Source organism: Ixodes scapularis, unplaced genomic scaffold, assembly GCF_016920785.2.
Source record: "Ixodes scapularis isolate PalLabHiFi unplaced genomic scaffold, ASM1692078v2 PGA_scaffold9__187_contigs__length_104089568, whole genome shotgun sequence".
NCBI classification, from domain to species: Eukaryota; Metazoa; Arthropoda; class Arachnida; order Ixodida; family Ixodidae; genus Ixodes; species Ixodes scapularis.
Genome location: NW_024609884.1, coordinates 46,850,303 through 46,875,996, shown reverse-complemented (window position 1 = coordinate 46,875,996; position 25,694 = coordinate 46,850,303). Strand labels below are relative to the sequence as shown.

Here is a 25,694-nt window from a genome sequence, read left to right as displayed (position 1 = left end):
AAGTTGGCGGAACGTTTTGTGGTGGCGAAAACCAACGCAACAACGTCAAGTGCGCGGCGGGTATGAAAGGCAAAAGGTAAAACGAAACAAAAAGATATGTTGATAAAAAAAAAAAGAATAAATACAAAAAAAGAGACTGGAACCGTAGGGAGAGGACACAAAGCGCCGTATTTCGCTCAGCCGCTAGTCTTGCTTTCACCGCCTTCACTTTAGGAAACTCGTAATCTAGGACTTGCGTGCCCAGCATTTTTCTCCTGCCTCCATTTGCTATAGACAGAACAAAGCAAATAATAATATTTATAAAAAGAAAAAACACAGAGGAAGTGGCCGTTTGGGGAGAAAAGAAAGGGGCCGAGTTGGGCTACAGGAAGAGCGCACAGCCACGACGAAACGAAGACGAGTACAACGGCTTCAAACACGGTGGCGACGAGGAACAGCTGTTTGTACTGCCAGGTTTCCACGACAAAGCTCATTGCCTAACCTTATAAAACCGCTATAAATTACCATATCTCTATTCGTCTCTTCCATCTCCTTTCTCGTCGCTTTCAACATAGTCTGCGGACTCTTTTCTTTTCACACTTGGTTATGGTCTGCTCAGTGTGTCTCATAATTTTGTTTTCGCTTCTTTTGACACTAGGACCCTCCGTCAGAACTATTGGTCGCGCCCGATGTCGTAATGCTATCTTGAGACCACAAATCCCTTTCAATTTCCGACCTGGCCGGCGCTGCTGAATTTTAAGTCCACATTACGAAGGTTCGCGCGAGTCTCTCGAAACCCTTAGCCTATTTTCCCAACTGTGTCGATTGATTATGTTCCCCAACGCTGTATTCGTCGGTTCGCGACGGAAGTGCCATGAGGCGCGGCTACTCTTGTAAAGTAAGTGCTCGAGACATGACCAGAATGTGCGGTTCAAGTTATCTCATTTGTCTTCATGTGAACCAAGTCACCGAGACTCGCTCGAGCTGCAAGAAGCGGACGGCAAACGAATTACCGCGTTGGGCTCGTGACAAAATCAACAGTGTTCTGATGTGTTGCCGCCCCAAACTGAATTGTAGCAGCAGTCTTCGACGTACAAATTAGTTTATTGGCCAAGTGGGTGACAGCGAAACGTTTGAAAAGAAGTTTCTATTCGTAATATTTTTAGGCAATCTCGTTAGACCCAAATAGGGCAATATCCGTCAGTATAGTAGTCATCTGCGCATCATGCCTCTGGACCTTTATAGAGATTTTCCGAAACGAGCATCTTACCGCTTCCATTTTACGTGTTTCGGTTGCGCTTGGCGTGTATAGTGGTGCCCTGCAAAAGTGGAGAGCTTGCGAACCGGCGAGCTGGGATTTTCGCAAGTTGCAATCGTGTCTATAACACGAATACCTAAAAAAAAAAATTGTAAAGGCTTTTATGACACAGTTCGCTGATTCCTGATCTGGGCTAGACAGTGAAATGTCTTGCCTATAAAAGCGACCGATATCCGCTGTTTTCGAACTGTGGTCTACTTTCCACAACATGCGTGCAGAGGAGCTCAATTCACAAACCATAGTAGATACACATATACATGTCAAACTTTGGAGGGAGGAATGCGTGTCTAAGCTAAAGAAGAACGTATTTGAAATTCTTATCGCACGAAGTTTCTAGATTCAAGGCTCCCACAATTTTAAATGAGACCCCCCCCCCCCCCCCCCTTTCCCATGCCGCCATACTGTGACTCAAAAATTGAGGATTAAAAGATATTAGCGACGCATTTCATGCTATTTTTAGCTGAACGCGAAATATACATTTTGGCGAATTATACTTGCTTTCCGACCTTTTCACGCAAGCTCGTTTAGCTTATACACTGGTAAGTTAAGTACTAGAGTAAAACAACTTAAACTTGCCTTTGATTTGATTTGATTTTGGGTTTTAATGGCGCAGCGGCTCCTAAACTTGCCTTTGATCATTTCATAAACCAGGGGGAGGACAGAGTACGTCGTGCATCGATGCTTGGCTGCGGGGAGCTCTGGGTGGTTTCTAATGCGCTGCACACACGACGCACTCTTCTTGGTCTCCGAGTTCATCAGAATAATCGAGACAAGTTTAAATTTACTCGGGAGTGGAGTGTGGTACGAGCATGCTTTAATGAGAAGTTTTCCGTGGGTTCTACTTCTTTGGTGGGTGCGTGTAGGCCCTTAAATGCTTAGTGCTCTTAGGTTGCAATGAATCCCTTGGGATAACAGGAAGTAATCTCGAGGGGAGGAGGTTTATCGCGCCTTTTACGCTGTCAATGCCTTCTGTATGAAGCTCAGCGGACGCCCTACGTCCGCTGAGCTATCCCTTGTGACGTTATCACTCACTCCGTGATGCCGTGAGTTCACGTGGAGAGTGAGGGAGGGGAGGAGAGGGACGTCAAAACGCCGAGCTCCAGTTCGAATGATTAGTGGTTAGACCTAATGCTAGCTACCTCTGTCTCCACTCCGCTCGTTGAACCCGTTAGAGCGCGGAACGCGGGCGTCCGGCGTTTAGCTTTCAAATTCAAACGCGTTCGAGGAGTGCAGTGGAGACAATAAGGCAACCTTTTTCTCCGTTGCACTCGTCCAACGCGTTAGAACGCGGATCGCACGGCGTCTAGTGTTTGGCTCTTGCATTCGAACGCATTCGACGATTTCCGTAGAGACAAAGGCAGCTATACTTCGTTTCACCTTAAATTAACACTGGAAAAAAAATGTAAGGTTCCTTCGGACACGTCATTTTTATATAATTTTGCCGCGAAAAAAATTTACGCGCTATATTTACGCTGTTAGCCGCAATTTAGGTAGAGGTCATGGCCCGCTCTAAGCCCCACCCACAGAGCAGTGGCGCCGCCCATTAGTACTGGACTGACTTGGCTGCTCGAGCGAACGCGCTAACAAGCTAGGTCTCTCCCTCTCGCGACATTCAGTGAGTTTAGCCTGGCGCCTGACACCGCCTCGTAGTCGTGCCAGCAGACGAGCGGCAGCTTCCAGCATCGTCTGCCATTTCACCACCGTCTATCGTCGTCTGCAATGTCTGTGAGACGCGGACGTAAAAGCTGCGCGTCGGCGTCAATTTTTGCCAACGAGGTAGAGGGTCCTACAGCAATAAACTGACAACTGAAATTGACCCCCAATCGGCCGCCGTCATGTTGCACATTTTTGACCACTTATAGTTTTACGTCTAGATTTTTACGATGTACCGCGCACAAATAATTGCTTATTGCTCTTGAATAACAGTACCTACGAGATAAGTTATGTTTTGTTTGTTTTATGTCCAAAATGCGCTTTTACGACAAAAACTCGGGCAGCTTCGCAATGCCTCCGTTAGATGCCGTCAGCCGCGGTGCTGTATTGTGGGTTCTTATCGGAGCGAGACACTGATCTCTATGGCTAACAGTATTAAAACAAAATAGGTTATCATGTTTTTTTTGTTTTTTTTTTGCTGCGATCACAATACAAATCTCGGCTCAGTTTTGCGTGAAAGCCTCAGGATTTGGTACGGTCACGTGTCTAGTGGTCAAAATTGTACAACATGGCGGCAGCCAAGTGGGAGTCACTTTTGCCTGGTGAACGGGATACCAGATTATTGCTCTAAACCCCTCCACCTCGTTCATTTTCGCCTTCGTCCATCTGCTATTCCGCCTTCGTCTAAAAATATTTGCAAGACTCGCAAGACACGACCATGAAAGCGGCGTTCTTGCGTTACATCATGCACAAGTCCCGGTCGAATACAAGCGTCTGTCAGCGTCTGTCGATGTGCATAAAAAGCGACCAGGATAAATAAAAAAATCTACAAGACAAATATGCATTCCCTCCAACGTTTTTTTTTTTTTTTTTTTTTTTGTTTTTCACAAATCATTCGCGGGCAAGGTGGGTGAGCGTCATTACGCACAATTCAAACAAGACGTAAAAATATTCGCTTTGGTATGCCAGGTGCACTGCAAAACTTGACAGTTACTTGCCTTTCGAAGCGAAATGACGGGAACATACCTAGACAAACTTGATGCGAGCCGACCGCCCGAGTAAGTCCAGCCAAATGACTCGCAAATTCTTACCTGTGTAGGTACCTTCTCGGTATTGAAACCATGGTAACAATCACAACAGTTGTACAATTCGTAAAACAGCGGGGCCACTTTTACGGAAACCAACATCTTTATTCTGCATCAACATGCGCAAAAAGAGAAATCAAGTCATACCGAATAAAAAAAGTTAATGCGGGACGCAGGCACGTAGCCAGGGGGGGGGGGGGGGGGGGGCATTGGGCCCGCCCCTCCCCCCGAAATCTTCCATTTTGCTGGGACCTCCTCTCCCCCCTCCCCCTCATACAGCATTTTGTCATGGGTCGCGGCTGACGTCTTGCAGATGGGCGTGTTCCGTCAGGAAGGACTTCGTAGTTCAGATCGCTGAGGCGTCGGATGATCTTGTAGGGTCCGAAATAGCGTTTCAGAAGCTTTTCGCTGAGACCACTCAAACACCACCAGAGACCGAAGCGACGCTCCTGCAACGGTGAAGAATAACCTACACGTCGTTATCGACGGCCACGACGCGTCGGCTCTCGTCGACACGAGAGTTTTCTTCTTCTCTTCAGGAGAACGCTCCTGAAGAGAAGAAGTTGCGGTTCCTGATGCGGGGCGTGAAAGAAAACATCTTCGGCGGCCTTGTTCGTAGCCCTCCGACAACTGTCGAAGATTTTGTCACCGAGGCGACGAACATCGAGCGTGCCCTGCAGGCCCGAGCCAGCCACTACCAGAGGCTACCCGGCGTCAGCGCGGTTCCGCAGTCCCCTTGCGACCTTGCCCACGGCATCCCGGGCATTCGAGAGCTCATTCGCGAGGTTGTCCGGGAGGAGCTTAAGAAGCTTCTGCTGACCGCTGAGCGCCCGGCCTCAATCTCCATTGCTGAGGTTGTTCGGGACGAGGTTCAGCGAGCGTTCCTTCCGGAAGCCCCTGTCACCGTGGCCGCAGCCGATGAGCCGACGCTGACCTACGCCGCAGTGGCCCGACGACCGCCGCCAACTGCTCGTCATTACCCGGTGGCGCCACGACGAGACCCACCAACGCAGACGTACCCCCGACGAAACGACGAAGGACGTCAGTACGACCGCCGAGAACAGTCGGCGCCGAGAAAAACCGACGTGTGGAGGACAGCGGATCGGCGACCCATCTGCTACCACTGCGGGGAGGCCGACCATATCTACCGCCGCCACCCTTACCGGCAAATAGGGCTGCGTGGCTTCCATCCGAACGATCCACGTCCACGCTCCGGTGTACGACCGCGGGAGATCGAAGAATACCTCCGATGACCTCAGTCTCCCCCTGCAGCTCGCCGCGTATCCCGGTCGCCGTCACCACGACGTCCAGCTTCGCCGATGCACCGACCCCGACGTGAAAGCCTGTCGCCCCTCGCTCCTCGCCGGGGAAACTAGGCGCGGCAACCCCTGGAGGTGGAGTTGCTGAAGACGACCGACGTCAAGATCCTCCACGAACGTCGGAGGGCCCCCACTCAAACACCACCAGAGACCGAAGCGACGCTCCTGCAACGGTGAAGAATAACCTACACGTCATTATCGACGGCCACGACGCGTCGGCTCTCGTCGACACGGGTGCAGACTACTCTGTCCTGAGTGGGGGGCTCTCCCAACGCCTTCGGAAAGTGACGACGCCGTGGGATGGCCCACAGATACGGACCGCCGGTGGGCACCTCATCACATCAGTCGGGATTTGCACTGCTCGCGTCGAGATCCACGGTGAGACGTGCCCTCTCAAGTTCGTTGTTCTGCAAGATTGTTCGAGGGATCTTATCCTAGGAATGGACTTTCTTTACGAGTATGGCGCCGTCATCGACCTCGGAGAAAACCGACTGACGCTACGAAAACCTGCTCCAGCGGTGAAGGAACCCAAAGCGACGTCATCCGCGGTCCGAGTCCTCGCAAATCACGTGAACTTACCGCCGCGGTCGAGTGTTTTCGTACCCATCGGGATCGACGAGGCTTTCTGTGGCGACGTTCTGCTCGAGGGAAGCCTCCAGCTGCTTCTAGGAAGAGGGATCGGCGTCGCAAGAGGCATCGCGGAGCTCCAAGACAGACACACTGTTGCACTCGTAACAAACTTCCGACAGGAGGCTCAGCACCTTACGAAAGGCACCGCCGTGGGTCACGCCGAGGAACTCGCGGACTCAGCCGCAATTACCAGAATAGCAGAAGACCTCTCTTCGTGGCCACACGAGACAACGCCGTCTTCGCAGTTTGACATCGACCCAGTCCTGCCTACCCCACAACGACGACAAATCAGTGACCTTCTCGTCGAGTTCAGTGAGTGCTTCTCTACGTCATCAAAGGTGCGCTAAACGACTATTGCGAAACATAGAATTATTACTGATGACGACGCGCTTCCTGCTCATCGGTCACCGTATCGTGTCTCTGTGAAAGAGAGAGAAGTCCTCCAGAAGCAGGTCCAAGAAATGCTCGACGACGACATGGTTCAGCCCTCAAACAGTCCGTGGGCTTCACCGGTAGCCCTGGTGAAAAAGAAAGACGGAACTCTTCGGCTCTGCGTGGACTACCGTCGACTAAACGCCGTAACAAAAAAGGACGTCTACCCGCTGCCACGCATCGACGACACTCTGGACCGGCTGCGCCACGCCCGATACTTTTCTTCGATGGACTTCAAGAGTGGGTACTGGCAGATCGAGGTGGACGAACGGGATCGTGAGAAGACTGCCTTCGTCACGCCGGACGGACTGTACGAATTTAAAGTGATGCCGTTCGAACTGTGCACAGCACCGGCGACGTTCCAGCGCGTAATGGACACCGTTCTTTCCGGCTTGAAATGGCAAAGCTGCCTCGTCTATATCGACGACGTCGTGGTATTCGCAAGCGACTTCGACGAGCACCTGAGACGTTTGCGAGCCGTGCTGCAGGCTATCCAGAATGCTGGACTGACACTAAAGCCGTCAAAATGTCGGTTCGCTTACGGCGAGCTCAAATTTCTGGGTCATGTCGTGAGTGCTCAGGGTGTAAGCCCTGATCCTGCAAGTACATCTGCTGTTGCCAAATTTATGAAGCCATCAGACAAGAAAGCCCTTAGAAGATTTCTTGGGCTGTGCGCTTACTACAGACGTTTCGTTCGCGATTTTTCCAAAATTTCTGCACCGCTCACGCACCTGACGAAGGACGACGTGAACTTCCACTGGGGGGAGGAGCAAGAACCAGCGTTCAACGAACTGAAGGAAAGACTCCAGTCACCCCCCATCCTCGGACATTTCGATCCATCAGCGGAAACGGAAGTTCACACGGACGCCAGCAAGGACGGACTCGGCGCGGCAGTATTCTCAACCCCAAAGAAAAATTACATGTATGTACAGATTTGATTTATGCTGTGTTAGCAAATTCAAGTTTTTTTTTTTAATACACCATAAATAAATAACGTACCTAGGAACATCGCTTACTGCATCAGAATCTAGTCATTATGGTAGCTGTTTTTCGTGGAAGCCGAGACGAAAAAAATCTCCTTTCGAGGCAAAATATCTAACTTTCTTTTCGACTCGCTCTGAGCGCGCAGCAGAACGTCATTTCGCATAATACACGGCATATTTGTAGATGGCATTTTGATGAGCATAACGAGACAAGACAAAAATCTTGGAAACGATTGAATGCCTAAATTTCGAATAAAGAGTGCGAGTTTCGGCGCAGGCCGTCTGAAAAGACGTACCAACTTGCTAATCAAGAATGATGGCGTTCACATTCTGAACGACACCGTCCGCTCATTATCCAGTATCTAGCTCGCCGACATTTGGTTCGTTTGCGATTTAACACCACGACGTCAAACTACGAGTAAATATAAAAATAAAACAACTCTTAAATTACCTTTGACCGAACATTTATGAAGGCCTAGATGGGTGTTGGGCATCTTCCGCGGAAAAAACATTTTCCCGCAAAAAAAAGTCGGTTATATGCGGCTTAATGGCGCACGAAAAAAAAAAAAAATAGAACGTTCGTCTACATGATGGTAAAGTTTATGAGTTTGCTTCGCTCTTTATCCATCAAACTTTGATTGCAATTTTTCTGCAATGAACTCTTACCATGAAGCTGACGTGCTATGACCAATGTCAGTGTAAATAATCAAACTTGCTGGAACGTATGCAGAGAGAGTACTTTGCTATCGCATCAATAAAACATCAAGAACAAACTAACTCAAGGAACGACTCAAGAAACAAGAAATAAATATGGTGCAACGCAACATTTTACAGAGGGGGTCGCCTGTCTTACTTATTTAAATGTGCGGTTCGCGCATCAACTAGGCTTCCCACAAGCTTGCGGTCGTTGTAAATAAATGAACCACGCGAGCGAGCCTCGCCCACATTAGAATTTCGGGCATTAACTCTCAGAGCTTCATGTTCTTTTTATGTCTAATCGTTAATAAAGGATGAAGAAAACTCGAAAAACGAGTAAATACATTTCCAGTCAAATGTTGCGTTTTTTGCTCTGCTTGCACAATGCCTATGTGGAGTTGCAGACCTAGGGCGTACTCCCAGAAGCCCGAATGGCTCCTTCAAGCAGAAGGACGACAGGGACGCGAGCATCATTAAGGTGGAAGGTCTGATTGTTACGTCAATATAGAGGTAATCGAAAGACCAAATCCTCGACATCAATTACTCCCTGACTGCCGTAGCTTATAAGGTCAGGAGTGCTGGCAGGCACAAAGCATCAGGAGAGTCAAGAGATAATAATCATCCCTTTCCGCCGTATTCCCTTAAAATGGTACATCTTACATGTGAAAGGTGACTTCTGTCAAGGAAACGATGGTCTAGAATTTTCTGAGCAATCCACATTATTTATGATACAAATTAAAATCACCCAGTCCATATATCTTCAACACTGGCTATGCATCAGCGGTTGCTTGAACAACCACGCTAGTCATAGAAAAATGTGAACGGAACCACATAATTTTTTTCAAAAGTTCGAGCTGCGCAAACGTAAGCCCCGCGCGGGGCCAGAGTACATGGGGAACTGGAAGCTTTTTTACAAGGCACTTATTGCCTGTTGCACTACAGAAATTGCAGAAGAGGCTCCGCTCCAGAATTCTCAGAAAGAAGGGCTATACTTAGTAGTCAAGAAAAACGTACCATTTTGATTACTTACAAAAAAAAAAAAAAAAAAAAGCATCCGTCGGTGTTTTTTTTTTTTTTTTTTTTTTTTTTTTTTTAAGAATGGCGCCTTTAATATTAGAGATCCGCCTAATATCCAATGCGCCTCCTCTGCTCATTGTACAGTGAGTGGAGCGTTACTTTTGTGGAAGGGGCCTCTCCTGGTGTTCTTAGAATGCAACAGTCTATAAACTGAAGTTTTTTTTTTTTTCGTTGTTTCTTTCAACTTGAATTTTGTTCCGAAATAAATGGTGTCTCCTTCATTAAAAATATTCACAGGGGAATGAGTATAGCCCCTTGTTGATTTGGCACGCAACCCCACAAAATTTACTTTAAATAGAAGCTAACGGAAAATGTTTTTTATACTGAAATTATCAGAGGGTCTTAAAGGTGCCCTGAGGAGGTTTCTAAGATCGCCTAAATATGTCAATAACTCACTGTGCGGGCTCTAAGCATCCTAGAAATCTATAAATCATGACGATGCGTGGCCGATTTTTTGTATTAAAAGAGCAATAAAAGATCTAAATTATCTTCAGCGATGGGAGGAGCATTGTGCCGGCAGCCAGGACGGCATGGGACCAATGAAAACGCGACATTTCGTTGAGATTGCAAACGCCGTTATTGCAAAATATGTATGCTTTTTTAAATGACAGAAGCAAGTAAGAGTAGTCGAAAATTCTGATATTTTGGAGGAGAGGGAACATAATACTGCAAGAATCGTCTAAGGTACAACAAACTATATTTTTTTAGAGCGCAGCTCTTAGGCGCCCATTTCCGGCTTGAGCGGCGTCGCCGTCAGCATCAGCGTAACCGCGAGCCCCCCCGAGGACCTCGGGAGAACCTCGGGTTCCTTCGGGAGGACCTAGGGTTCCTTCGGGAGGACCTCGGGAGGACCTCGAGTACCTTCGGTGACCTCGTGAAGGGAATGGGGGGGGGGGGGGGGGTCATGCCACCCCGCCCCTCTCCGAGGTCACATGACCCCCCCCCCCCCACAGTACCCTTCCCTCCTCCTCCTCCTCAAGAGCTGCGCTCTAATTCGGCGTTACAGGAAGTTGTAAACGGCTTTCACTTTTTTCTTTGGTTTTTTTCGGGAGTGATGTGTCCGGTGGTCAGCTCTCAAGCGCTCGAGCGCGCGCTCGCTGGGTTGAATCGTAGTCCGGGCTGTACGGGCAACGAGCCGCGCGCATTGAAGATATCATTTCACGGTTCCACCAATCGGTGGCACGAAGATCCTTCGTGCCGCCGATCAAAACAGTGGCTGCTGCAGCGCGCCAGGCGAACGTGCTGCCGGGCCAAGTTTGTCGGCTATTCGCTGCATGTTCGCTCCATGGTAGGTATAGGTACAACCTAAAAAAACGTTTATACATATTGTTATACTTAAAGCGACGATTATTGATAGGTGAGAATGACAGTTGCGAAGGTAACAAGGTAACGAGCAACACTGCCTAACGAAGCGCGCCGAGATATCAGTCTTATGCATACATGGGCAAATTACTTCCAAAATGTAATTTAATTACAATTACAATTACTTTGCTTCAAAAGTAGTTTAAATTAAATTACAATTATTATGTGAAAAGTAATTACTTACAATTACAAATTACTCTTAAAAAGTAATGAAATTACTTTACAAATACTTATTTCTCAGAGCGGCTCGACTTGGGCCATATGACTTTAAACGAGTTGCAAAGAATTATGCGACGTATCTGTTCATTCCTTACTCCAATGTTCACATATTGTACTTTCTTTTTACAAATTTTGTTAAATTCATGATATAACTTGACGGTATGGGGAAATGAAGTACTACGTTCTTATATTTTTAATAAATAATAGTTAATTAGTTCATAGGCTGCAAGATGCCAGATGGCTGAAAAAAATTAGGGTGACAGACTTCAGGTAGCCAGGCAAATAAAAATGTGGCAATTAGTCATATAGGAATATTTTACAAGTGTTAATATAAAAGTAAAATCCACACGCGCTAATACAACCACGTACACATCCAAACATCATGGTATTGTAAATTATCTACATTGAGTTGAAATTATAATGGCTCGGAAATATATAAGTAGCAAATCGGAGCACCCGAATCATTCGTGACAATATTCACAGGTGCGAGGTCAGTCTCCAAAGTGCTTATGCAAATAATATCAGGAGTAAAACCAACATGAAATAAACTTTAAAATAATACAAAGATACACATATGCGACATTACTGGAAGAGGGACGTAAAAAACTGGCAAAAAAGAAAGAAAAATAACTTCCTAGACCATTAAAATTACCAACCTCGGCTGAAAGCTGAAGCTTAATTTTGTTTCTTTCAATAGTTTGGTATGTTTACGCTATTGATTTCTGCTCGCACCGCAGACGGCGCTACACGGCGCCGTTGAGGTAGGCTCCAAAGAGGATTGTCTCTCAGCCCGCAGTGTAAGCAACAAAACAACAAACAGTGCGACGCTATTTATATTGTGCGCGTGCGTGAGTTTGTGTGTGTGTGTGAGTGTTTCACAGGAGCTAGGCCGCTTGTGCGAGCGCTGAGGCTTTCAGAGAGGTTCCGTCGGCGCCGCAAAGTTTTGCAAAAGTAATTGTAATTGTGTCTGAAATTTTGCAATTACTGGCGCTAGAAAGTAATTAAATTACAATTGCAATTCCTTTTAGCCAAAATTAATTAATTACAAATTACCAAGAAAAGTAACTAAATTACGTTATTTGAATTACTACCCAAGTATGGTCTTATGTATAACAACAATCCGATATCCGGGCTATCGGTAACGATGATGAGTGTATGTATAACGGCCAAGGTTATTCCTTAAAAAGTTAAACAATATAAAATAGTATTATACATAGCTTCACTTTTTGGTTTTGTTGTAACATCGGTGGTATATAAAAACAAAGTCTTAGAAAACTGGGAGCACTGCTATCTTGGCGTGAATCTGTGTGCGTCCGGACACCTGCTGAATTCGTCAAAGTGACAACCGGCGATAAACAAGACCCTGCAAATAAGTCTCCGTAAGTTGTGAGTACTCAGAGATGTTGTGTATATTCATGTTTGCATTGATGCGTGTGTCTCCTCCTCACGAAGAATGTCTAATTTTTATTTAGAAACTGTCGCAAAACAAAGGATGCAGCCCGGCTTAACCAACCGGGATCTTGCCGGCTCAAGTCGGGATTCGTGCCTTCTCACCAACTGTTCATCAGGGGCCTTTCTAACGCGTGAAGACGCATTTGGATACTCGGAATACCCTGCGGGATGGTGCCTTCTTTGCGGGCATCCACCTCTGCGGCACAGCCTGATAGGTGAGTTCCAAAGTTTGGTAACATTTTTAATTAAAAAGCGCAATGTATAAAAAGGTCGAAAAGGTAATATAATACTAGAATCCTAACAAGCGTGTTGGTAAGATGTACTAGATAACAGAAACTATAAAACAGAAAGAGGACGAAACACAGACGTGTGCTCGTCTGTGTTTCGTCCTCTCTCTGTTTTATACTTTCTGTTATCTAGTAGTATACGAAGCTATTTTAATAGGCGAAGTGAACTTGTGGCCGAACTTGTTCAGGTGCATTTAATATTTTTTAGCTGAACCATAAAAATAGTACGGTCCAATATTTATTACATGCTATGCTATAAAGGTTTTATTTCTTTTGACTGCAAATTTGGTCGCATGAGAGGTGGGCAAGGAGAAAGATTATATATATATATATATATATATATATATATATATATATATATATATATATATATAACGGGCATGGTGGCGGGAGGCCGAAGGCGTGGGTATACAACTGAGAAGAAAAAAACCCTTAGTGAAAAACAGCACCAACGGACGATTTAATCTTCGACGTTTCGGCCGGAGTCCGGCCTTCGTCAGGAAGCTTCCTGACGAAGGCCGGACTCCGGCCGAAACGTCGAAGATTAAATCGTCCGTTGGTGCTGTTTTTCACTAAGGGTTTTTTTCTTCTCAGTTTTATATATATATATATATATATATATATATATATATATATATATATATATATATATATATATATATTGTGACGATGAAGAAGACGACGCTGCGGCAGTGGTGTGCACTACTATCGCGCGCTAGGCCCACGCGCTAGGCCCTGCCGCCATTAAATGATTCGGCTTCATTATGTGAGCATCCTTGTCTTCTCCTGCCGGCCCCGCATCTCCGCAACATTTGGTGGAGGTGCGGGGTATCGATCATCCCGTTCACCCCCATCAACCTTGACACCGTCTGTGGAAGCGCTCCGCCTCATCTGACTGATCTCCAGCCCACAGCCCTGCAACACAGCCCCCGCCTCAGTGATGCCATGAAGACAGGACGACATGAACTGACAGACGTAAGCGAGGAACCATTAAGAATGTTACGTGATGACCTGAGGACGCGATTGCGAGACGATGATTATGACGACTGAGAACTACAAGAATTGACAATCCCCTGCCCCGTCCCCAGCCCAATCGTGTGAAGGCATGACGGACGTTCCCCAGCCCGGACAGTGTCGTCGCGGGGCTGTGACTGGTGCTTCGGTCGGTAATGCTGCTAGAGCGTCTTCCGGTCATGGAATTGCGACAGGTTCTCATATTTCGCGGCAGGCAGCACTGCTTTGTCCATCTGTCTTCATCTGATTCTGTTTTGTTTGCGTGCTATTTTCCTTCCGTATTCTTCATTCATCGGCCGGGTCGTCCTCTTCCAAGGAGGGAGTAATGTGACGATGAAGAAGACGACGCTGCGGCAGTGGTGTGCACTACTATCGCGCTCTAGGCCCACGCGCTAGGCCCTGCCGCCATTAAATGATTCGGCTTCATTATATGACCATCCTTGTCTTCTCCTGCCGGCCCCGCATCTCCGTCACAATATATATATATATATATATATATATATATATATATATATATATTAATAGAACGAACGCTTGTTTATTTTGTTAAGGTGCATGATGATGTAATATAAGATTGAATATTGCTATGCGTAGCTGGTAGATAATTATCTACAAGCTACGCATAGCTAGCAATTTTTGATTTGCCTTTGTTCGATGTTGTTTTTCCGCGAACAGCAGCGTACCCTCTTGTAAATTTTAGCAGTGAGAATATATTATACTTCAAAATGTTGGTTTTGTTGTGCATTCAGTGTGATTACCCAAAATAGTGTAATCTTTCTTGTATTTCATGAGCTGTAGTCTTCAAAATGTGCCTTCATATGTATCACCTAATGTTCTATTTTGTGTACTGCTGCACTCCTGTAACATTCCTAACGGGCCAACAGTATAGGTAAATAAAAAAATAATTATGGAGTATTTTATGAAGCATTAAAATGCTTTTTGCTGGCATTCCGCGTAAGGACGTGTGCACGTCTTAAGCCAAGAAACTTCTCTTCGTGGTTTCTGAGTACTACATGTTTAAACTAAAACAATAACAAACATTAGTTGTATGAATTTAACGGAAACAGTTATGTCAGAAAATAAAAATTGTATCAAGTGTTCTGCAAAACAAATCTGATGCACCGATATTGCGCAAATTTCTATAAACTCGAGTAAAATGAAACGGTAAACACGCTCCTATATTTTATAAGTTGGTGTTATTAATAATAATTTTATACCTTGGAGGTCTAACCAGTGATATCCAAATATTGCCACGATAATGCTGGGTGATCCAAGCTACAGGTGTCAGCTAGCCCAGTGAAGTGCAAAAAAACTTCCAATAAATTGCCTACTCAGAAACGAAGCACCAAGAACGACGTGAAAAGCGACGCCCATAACTAAGCGTCTGCATGCAAATTAATAGCGAAAGCGGTGTACGAGTACGCTGTTTATCAACATGGTGGGACGCGGCTTAACGGAAGTGAAAAGCCGTTTCTTGGAACCACCCTATAGCATAGCAGTCACTTTATATATCGTTCATTCATATCTTTTAACACATGCAGGAAGACCTACCTCAAGGCTCAGTTCAGTGCCTTACACCAAATATATTTATGGGCAACAAAAAAAAAAAAGCATCTACTGCGCCGGAACCTATCCGCTTCTCGTGGTTCTTGCCAACGACTGTAAGGAACGCAAAGTTATCATGCTGCTCGCGACAGTGTATTACAAAAAAAAGAAAAGAAACATTCATTACCTTTTCAGCTAGGACAGCTGCTAGGGTGTTTGCAAACGGTTTTTGTAAAACGCGAACCACAGTTTGAGAGATGCTTCCAGACAGCTCGACGTTCAGCTCTCAATGAGACGTGCAAAACGAAAATGTAGTAATGTTTCCGCGCAGTTTCATTCGAATGTAGTGTTTTCTTTTGTTTTTTAGAACTTTTAGACCAACGCGTGTGCTTTGTTTTAAAGAGGGTACGTGAGATGGCATCGGGAATTGGTGTGGTGCACGTTAGAGACCCCAGGCTAGCGGTTGTACTGCACTCGCTAAATTTGTCATCTATATTAATGTCAAAACTTTCATGGTGTTTTTGCGTACGGAATGAACGTCAATATCAACAAAAACAACAACCTCAACAGCTGAGACATAACACGCCCACAGTGGCTGACAACTTCCGGCTGTCTAAACATACACACAATATTACGTATACGCACAATATTGAAATATTACGCTTTGTACTACATAAGTATTGGGAGAGCGCGCAAATTTCAAACTATAGCTTCCGATTTAAAAGCGTCTGAAGAAACTACGCCTTTTAATGAACCATAATACACATTACGTACTAACATTTAGGTCAGTGACAAGACTGCAAATGTGAGAAAAAAAGTCGAAGTTGAACTTTCTCACAGGGAATAAAATAACTCCGATATTTTCAGACATGCGCTATGGTCCCACAAAAATGCTAACCTCTACCAACAATGTGTGGAGTTGGGCTAGTTGGTGATGCATAAGTTGAGTGCTTTTTGACTAATGTTATTCACGTCTACCATTGTTTTGTATATTCCATGAATATAGTATCATTTTGATTTAAATAATCTCTATATCTTTTAAGGTTGTGCGAATAGCGGTTCGAATCGAATAGCGCTGCGTCGTTCATAGCCTTGACAGTGCTAGGAAAATCCAAGACGACCGGTTCTTTCAACAGTGCAGAAGCTAGAGATGACGCTGCGCTATTCGATTCGAATCATTCCCACAACCCTACAAATATGACTTCAATCCTACAGTTCAAAATGACGTTAAGCTCTCCAACGTAATAGGCATATAAATGTCGTAATTACAATCAAGAGAAACCTGAAATTGACCAATACTCTGAAGTAGAAGAACTATTCACATGCTTAAAACCGACCTTTTTTTTTTGTGTGTGTTTGGCGTAAAAGCAGTTTGCGAAAAGTTTGGAAGACGACGATGTAACGAAGTTAAAAAGAAACACAATGCATAAAAAGCTATAAAAGGCTACCGGAACGCTCGGCGTTCCCCCCACCCTCGTACCTCTGCCATGTTTTTTTTTTTTTTTTTTTTTTTTTTTTTTGAGTGGTTATAGTTATTTATGAATAACTTTACACATAAATCTATGTGTAAGAAAATTCGTTTTTTTTTTCTTCTTACACACACAATGCGTACAATCTAAAAAAAGCCCGTGCGTCTACTTTCCCACAACACTTGGAGAGCCAGTCAGCGCAGCTCAGCGAATGACGATGCCGAAACCTATGTCTAGACGAAAAACCGCAGTCTTAGTCGTGACATTAAGCAGTGCAAAACGTCACGCTTGCATCGCTTAATGTCACAACTCAGTCTGCGTTCTTGGGTCTAAACATCTGATTCGGCATCGTTATTCGCTGAGCCGCCTCCGCAAGTTGCGGTGATTGGCTTTCCGAGTGTTGTGCGGGAAAGTAGACGCACGAGCTTTTTTTAGAGTGTCAATAAAAGCCGATATTCATAAAATTATGTGTAAGGAAACCATGTCCTATCCTTACGCTTATTAAGTGGAACATCTTGTAGAGCTTATGTCTGAGCTAGCGTCCACCGGTAAACAGACAGATGCATGTCTTATATCCTCGTCCCACTAGAGCGACAAACACCGATTTCTGTCCAACGACATTACAAAGATCCTTGTCGCCGATGCTGTACCACTGCAACGACAAATACCCGCTCGTTCCCGCAGTTTCGGTCCCTTGATTGCTCGTAGTGGTTGCGGGCGCGGCTTGCTTGCTGGCGCCGGACGGTCGTGTTGCGAAAGGGAATTTACTGTGGCTGGTTTTGCTCGCGAAAACTTGGTCCGCGAGGTGGTGGTTCAAGACACCGAGGTCTACGCCCCTGCATCAGGATGGATACAACCATGTTCGAAGACGGACCAAAGTAAGACCGTTCACCACGAAGTAGGACATGACGTTACGCAGCAAGCCATTCCGGCAGACGAGAAACTTGTCATCACGTTCTGTGATAATCGGGATGCCGTATTGTCCATTAAAAAACGCCTACCCTCGATCATTCGGACATTAACTTATAAACATCCTCAAAATCGGCGTGAAATTTCGTGGCGCTCACCTAGAATTCCTCGAGCGGCCCATAAAAAGGAACGATTCGGGTATTCTTGTTCGGAAAAAGTTTGGTGTCGATTGTCATGACTGTTTGCGAAAAGTCGCCAACGGCAAATGAAGAGAAGCGGAAGCTTTAATCAAGAAATAAAGTAATCGTCTCCACTTTCACCGTGTTTATCGGCGCGTTTTGTGCCCAAAGAGCAAAACACGAAGACCGTGTCGCCAGACTCAGTTTGTCTGTGGATTTTGAAGTGTTTTGTTGACAACACCAGTCCCACAAGGAAACAAGTTTCCCTGTCCCCGTGTTCTGCGTCGTGTCCGCCAGGTGGGACGGCGGACTACGACAAACAAGCTCTTTGCCGGTGTCGCCTGGCGCTCGTTTGTTGCTGTCTGTAGCTCTAGTGGGATGCGGCAATTAAAGGAGTCATGAAACGATTTCTCTTTTTACTTTCGTGAAATACTACTAAGAAGCACCCCCTAACATTAAGAACCCAATAAACTTGCTTTAGTTTTTCTCTCTAGGCAATGAGTGTCGCCAAAAGAATTCGAGAAATATGAACATCGTTCATTCCCTCAAATCAGAGCCAGAACAAGCGGCCACGTGGCCTGGTGCCTATCCCCCCCCCCCCCCCCCCCTCGTCCCCTATGCCGTCAACGTTAATCATAGTCACGCGCTGGGGTTGGCAAAGTAGAAAACGCGTGCTGAGCTTCAGGCATTGTTAGATGTTGGCAATTCTCATCCCAGGAGTGGCTGCACACGAGCCACTACCCGAGTGTCCGCCAAAGCAGTGATTGTTGGAGCTGACGTCGAGTGCTCTCGCAGTTCTCGTGTCCAATCCATGAGCCGCGATCGACTGTCGTAAGGCGGGTGGTTTCAATCCTACAATTACTTCATCGAGCTTTGCGAAGGCGAGACTGAAAAGAAATAGTACCCTTTTATTCTCGCAATTTCACCTCGACAAAGAAGCTTCTGAATCAGTGGTGATCTGTGCGAGTATATTTGGGCCAGACTAGGACCAGTACACATCTGCAAAGTCATGAACACGCCAACCCGATATAGTGTCATGATTCCTTTAAAAAGAGGTTCCGAGCGCTTGCCGATAGAGACTCTTTACGTAAATTCTTTGACTCTCTGGACTTTTGCCTCACGAACTCATATCACCGTCACATCAGAACTAACCCTTCACGTAATATCAATTCACAAGATCGGCCGTTAGAGTGTCACTTTATGTAATTTATGCGAAAGGAATTGCCAGAACACGTTTCAATTCCTTGCTAAAATACTCTTATTGAACACGCGAAAAATAGATACATTAGACTCAGATAAGAAAATTAGCCAATTTAGAAACAGAAAGTATTGATGAATTTACAGACGAACTGGTTTAACGAAGTGATTTGAGAACATGAAAAATGGCGATCGACATCTAACCACTATGTTTCCCCGTCACGCGTTCAAGACCCCCTAGTGCAGCGAGAAGCTACAAGAAAATAAATAAATAAAAAAACGAGAAAAAAGAGTGACGCGGAAGGACGCGCGAGAAGCAAGTAAGTGCCAATATCTTAAAAAAAAAAAAAAAGAAGCAGTACTCGGCGATTTGCCTATAGACCTATTGCTAAATTACCGAAGCATCAAGAAGCATGCAGGGAACGTAATTTTACGCGCTGCGCGGGCTGGCGTTGGCAGTAGCATTTTTTTAAGCAAAAATCTAAAACAATGGCAGTTCGCACGTGTGTTCGCAAATGTCTTTTTGTTATGATTTCTTTAAAATCTTTAATGCAGGTGAGGCGAGCGAGCTCAGCGCGTGTATCTACGTTCCGTGCGTTCTTCTTCACTCTAAAAGAAAGCCCGTGCGTCTACTTCCCCGCACAGCACTCGGAGGGCCAATCACCGCAACTCACGGAGGCAGCTTAGCGAATGACGATGCCGAAACATATGTTTAGACCCAAAAACACAGTCTGAGCTGTTGCATTAAGCAATGCAAGCGTGACGTTTTCCATTGCTTAATGTCACAACTCAGATTGCGCTCTTAGGTCCAATCATATGTTTCGGAATCGTCATTCGTCGAGCTGTCTCCGTAAGTTGCGGTGATTGGCTCTCTAAGTGTTGTGCGACGAAGTAGACGCACGGGCTTTTTTTAGAGTCTTGAAGCTTACGTAATTTAGCAATATGTCTATACGCCACGCGACGACGACCGAGTCAAAGTTTTCCGTAAGTTTTGTTAACAAATAATATAGATAGCCAGTGCCTACATTATCAATGGTGACGAGCTTTAATATAAGGAGTATTCACCGTCGGCCATAGCTGTGTGCGCAACTGCTGAGCGCGTTCTGACGGCGAGCCCCTACAGTTCTTATACAACGTGCATTCGGCCCCATCAAGATTGTCGGTCTTGGCAGAATGGTTTAAAACTTAAAAAAAAAAGCCCCCAAAACACGGACAAGAACAAGAAGGTAGACGAACAACAGCGCTACGTAGACGAACAGCAACTGCACTCTACTAGAATACGGGGTAGTGTTTGGACAGGCGCGACTCGACGATCGGAACTTGTGAGGCGGCGTGTGAGACGAAAATCGCGGCGCTTCAGTCGACAGGGCAGCAAAAAGCCGCTGCAGTCCGGATGAGCCGCTGCAGTCCGTGCGCGTGCACCGCGTGCGCGCTGCACGCGCACGAACATCACCATACTGACCCTACTGCCGATGCGCCGGTGTCGACACCTATCGCGATCTACACCACAGGCCTCACACGAGCCGCTCCGGTCCCAACACTACCCCGTATTCTGTGTACACTGTACAACAACAGCACTGTTCGTCTACCTTCTCGTTCTAGTCCGTGTCTTTGCGCTGTTTTCAATGTTTAAACCATGAAATATCAACTAGCCCAAAGGGCAACGTTAGTCAGCTAATGAGAATATTAATAAAAACTCGTTCTGAGCATGCCCTCGAAACATCGCCCTCAAATATGGCGTCCAGTGAAGTGTGGCCTGGCGGAAGTTCACGTTTGCGTGCAAATATAAGTTTTAACATATGGTTCGGTCTGTCGTACCTGAAAAAAAAATTACGTTTATTAAACAATGACCTCAACCAGCGCCTATTACTCGTTCGCTACACTGTGAAACGATACAAAGGGTAAACAATAACTAGGTTGAAAAAGGTAAATCGATAAAGAAAGAGAGAAAGAGTGATAATCCACACCTAGATTTTTTTTAAACATCGTTCATATGATCCAGATATTATTTGGCGGCACTCACACTCACCCACACGCATGGAAAAACGAAAAAAAAAAAAAAAGAACGACTTCCGACAAATGAATTTTGTGATTCATTTAAAGACGTTTGTGTTTGTGCGTGAAGCATGTATCGTTCTTGGAGAAGCACACAAATAAAGCGCTGTTCTAAAAAAAAAAAAATAATACTTCCGGTCGCAGGCGTCTCTACCCGGGCGATTGCTCGACTGTCCTCGGTAAATATCTTCGGCGGGGCGAAGGAAACGGGCGGACGGGGCGTCCCGGCCCCACGAACATTCAATAAGCGTAATTGTATGTCGGGGTACGAACGCCGCGCGTAATTCTGTGGCGGGGTACGGACGCTGCGATGGGCCACGCACTACAGCGGAGACGAGTTGCCCATTAGTTGAAGGAGCTTCGCGGAATACCGAACCCCTTTCATTTAATCTCGTCGGTTCTCGGAGATATACAAGCGTTCACACGCCAGAAAGAAGTGCCACCTAGATAGCGAAGCAGCATTTGAATTGTGGATTTTACGGTAGATTACGCTCGAACTTAAAAAAAAAACAAAAAACTGTGTTAAAAGAAACTGCATAGAGCATTAATTAATTGACTAGACTTTATCGGCAACATTCGCGATGCATAGCAGTAATTTTGCGATGATCAGTAAAATGAATCCGCATTGCAGAGCGGAGATTAAAGGGGCGGTCCAACAATTTTTGTACTTTGCTCGAATACCGCTTCGAACGAATCCCTGACGTTAATGACCTATGACTAGGGTTCTGTGTTTTCGGATAAATCCGACAAACTCCGAAAAACAGCCGCCGGTAAAATGTTGGTAAAATCGTATTTATCCGACAAACCCCGAATGTTTATGTGCCAATGCCTCCCTCCCTCCCTCCCTTCCCCCCCCCCCCCCCCCCGCAAAAAAAAAAAAGTTATTTTTACAATTTGATGAGCACAGAGTCAATGGTCAAGGGGAAAATGCCACCATAATTATCTTTCAAATGTAGGACCGCTGTCAAAATGGGTCTTACTGATTGTCTCTTCAATGTTGATTCAGGTCAACAAGTCATTGTACATTCGGCTCACGACCAAAGCACTTTTCCAGTTGAGGCCATGCGATGTGTGATTTAAAGAAAGGAGAGGGCATGTTTTGTAACAGTGAAAGCTGTGGACCATAGACATCGTATAAAATAAAGAAGAGGGGCAATTGAAACTTCCGGATGGGATGACTACGAGCTTCCTAACGAGCTTCTCCGGGAGTTTATTGATTTTAAGATATCAACATTCATTGAAGCAGCACTTGTGTACGACTTTTGTGGTGGGAAAAATTATTATTGCCAATGGCAATGGCACCAACGCTAAGTTCAATTGGAGACAAATTCAATTGAAGACAAGATTTTTTATCCGGCATAGGTTTACATCCGGTTATTAATTATTTTTAATAGGAAACACTGCGAAATTAAAGTCCGAATTTCGGAGAATTGGGAAACAAACAAATATAAACTCTGAATCTTTGGCAAAAAATAAACTCCGAAATACACCCTTCAAATTTGACGAAAAATAAACACTGAAAACACAGAACCCTACCTATGGCACACGCGTTCGCTTTGCACCACACGCAATAGAAAGCCCAGAAAAAATTAAAAAAAAAAAAAAAAACGAGCAGAGTTTACCCCCTCAACTTGCTGTCAGAACAAACGGCCACGTGATCTGGAGCCGATTATATGCCGCCAATGTTGATTACAGCCACGCGCTGGGGTTGGCAAGGCACAGGTACCGCGCTGAGTTCCAGACATTGTTATGGTACGGCTGTTGTCGTCGTTGCAGCGATGGGACACGGGCCACTACCCGAATGCTTCTCGAGCTATCGATTATCGCGAGGCCAAATCGAGTGCTCACGCAATGCTCGAGTTCAGTTTATGAGCCGCATTCAAATACCGTCACTAGAGGATACTGTGACTCCCACGTATTTTATCTGGAACGAAAAGTTTTCACAAAGTTTTGCGAAGGAGAGATTGAAAGAAAACGCTAGCTTTCCTCCTTGAAATTACACCATTGTATGTACTATTGACAGTGGTCAAAGCGCGGGGCTTTCTTTCGTGGCTAGCATTTTCTGTTTTGTCCCTTCTTACGCCCCCCCCCCCTCCCCTCTCCTCCCCTCCCTCCCTCCCTCCCTCCCTCCCCCCCCCCCCCCCCCCCCCGCCTTTGGCTTATCCCAAACGCTGCGCTGCGGCAATTAGTTAACTTCAGCTCTCTGAAGTGTTTAAGACTCGCGTGTGCGTGCACTAAAAAATGAGCGTAGCACCGTGCTACAAAAAGCGCTACTTTGTTGTTTTAGTTTTTTTTTTTTGTTATTTGAGGCGTTTAAGCCAGTATTTTGTCCATATATTTAATCTAACTTTTAAACCCAGCCTGAACTTTTAATTCTTAAGCATTGCTACTGTTAACATCGTCCTGTTTAAAAAAAGAAAAAATTTTATCGTTTTTTTTTTTAATGAACGATGCCAGGGAGAGGTTCGTAAGAATATAACACCGGAGGAACAAAATATACTGAGTGAATCTGACAACTGCAGAAACGTAAACCTTCACCCTGAGAAATGCCTGCGCGTGTACTTACCCGCAAAACACTCAACGAGTCAATCCCTGCGATCTACGAAATCAGCTGAGCGAATGATGAGACGGAACATCTGTTTAGACCTGAAAATGAAGTCTGCGCTGTGGCATTGCGCAATGCAAAGCTTCATGCTTGCACTGCGCAATGCCACAGCGCAGACTTCATTTTGAGGTCTAAACGGATGTTCCGCCTCATCATTCGCTCAGCTGATTTCGCAGACCGCAGAGATTGGCTCTTCGAGTGCTTTGCGGGTAAGTAGACGCGCACGCATTTCTTAGAGTGTTCCACAGAGTTTACCTCTGCAGTCGTCCCACCTGATAATCTGACGGATGCTGTGTTGTCCTTTTTCCCCCCATTCTCAGGGTTTTGTCTAAAATGCCAAAAGGAGTTGTTTAGTTTAAGTGTTCTCCATGAGATTGAACCTTGGTGTGGGTACGTTAAGCAAAGATTAACATTATTACTAATTTTTGACTCATGATGTAATTTCAAGCAACGCAAAAACAAAGAAACAAAAAAAAAACATTAATAATATTGAACAATTTCAATGCAAAATACGTATCCCTGTTTTGTTTTTTGAAAAAAAAAACGTCGTTGCTAAATGAAAGAAAGTGGTTGTCCTGTGCTTGTCCCTCTGTGTTTTATTCTTTCAATTCTATGTATTCATGTTCAACCCGCTCGCCTTCACCAGACTGTTTTGTTTGTCTACTGTTTTTCATAGCCTCGGAAGCTTTCTCTTCCTAACTAGGCAACCGAGAAGGGCGAGCCCTTTTCAACCTTTTCAAGCGCGAAGCAAGGGGTAGCGTTCCGCTTTTAAGAGGAACGTAGAAGTAACGGCCGAATCTCGCCATTGGCGCGAGAAAACCAGGGGGAATGATCTTCAGTAGAATTGCACAACTCCGACACTCAAACAAGTAGCAGCTCCCCGCTGTGCGGATCCCTATCCTTCGCCAGACAAGCGGGCACATCGGCCAGCCAGCTAGCGGAGGGTAAGCAACCGCCAATCTCGCAACACGCGCCATCGCGTCACTCGGTGTAATTCGGGAATCTTACCGACGACCACGAGGTGCACCGTGGCGTTGCGCTGTGTGCCCCTGCTGATGACCACCTGGCAGATGTAGGTGCCCGAGTCCTTGGAGGCCAGCTCGTTCACCTTGAGCGTGGCCGGTGTCCCGAGAACACTGAAGTAGGCCCGTTGGGTCCAGTCCGAGCGTGCCGCGTGTCGGCCTTGCATGATGTTGGTGCGGTGCTGACTCTGGTTCGTGGCGTACGTGACGCTGTAGACCGGCAGCGCCGAGTCGTCCTTGAACCAGTTGATGCGCTGCGGCAAGTCGTTGGGAAGCAGCGACTTGCACGGTAGGTCAATCTGGCTGCCCATGTACACAGCCAGCGATGTGGGCTCGTCTGCAACGAGAGAACAGCGATATCCCCGGTCAACAGAATCAGAAAAGGCAACATGTTTTTTTTTTTTTTTACAGGCAAGTTTAGTTTTGTTTTGTCGGTGGAATGGACAGCGACTTAATCGGTTACGTTCCCACCGAAATACATGGGGCATTAAATAAGTGTCAGATAGGGCTGTGCACCAATTAACAATTTTAGATTGATTGATGAGCCACTAATATTTGATTATTTATTGGTTTAATCAAGCTAATGTGAAGACTGACAGAAATGTCAAAGAGAGAGGCAATTACAAGTATGACGCTATAGACAGTGTTTTTTTGTTTTTGTTTTTCAGAGGGACCAGAATTTAAGAAAGGGGAACTTGCGTTATGTTGCTTTTTAACTTTGGGCGAAGTTGGGACCACGCGGGCCACTCGAAAAAAGGCGAAATCTTTTCATTAGTTCCCTAATTCACTAAAAAGTTTTGACTAACTTTTTACGTTATTTTTTGGCGCATAATGTACTCGGAAAATTGACGCTGACCTTCTTATAGTCTAGCCATGAAATTACATGATTATTAAAAGAAAAATATATTCATAGTGCGCTTTAGGGCAGGGGAGGTGTCATCATAACAATACGAAGCAAATAAAGTAATAACTAAACAAATATTTTGTAAATAAACAAAATTGGAAGAGCTCAGCACAGTAAACTTCTTTCGGTTTTACTGCATTCGTTAAAGCGGGCTACAGTGGTTGACACTACTTGGAATTCTACATTCAACATTCAAGTAAAGATTCGTCTGCCGTTGAAACGAAGCTAATAGACTACTTCCATGAAGCCCTGCATGCAACACGGCGCGCGTTGCACCCTGGGAACTAGTTGGCCAGGGAGCAG

At 45.5% G+C, this 25,694-nt stretch overlaps 1 protein-coding gene across 1 annotated transcript in view; it reads right to left on the bottom strand.

Moving 5' to 3' along the window:
• The window catches only part of LOC8053396 (hemicentin-2), a 300,603-nt gene extending 275,635 nt beyond the window's left edge, over positions 1-24,968 (bottom strand). The window contains exons 1-2 of the mRNA XM_040504191.2: positions 24,959-24,968; positions 24,474-24,824 (exon numbers count right to left, since the gene is read on the bottom strand). Of these exons, the coding sequence (XP_040360125.1) occupies positions 24,474-24,824; positions 24,959-24,968 (361 nt within the window). The remainder of the gene's footprint in view (positions 1-24,473; positions 24,825-24,958) is intronic.
• Between the last annotated feature and the right edge of the window lie 726 nt (positions 24,969-25,694).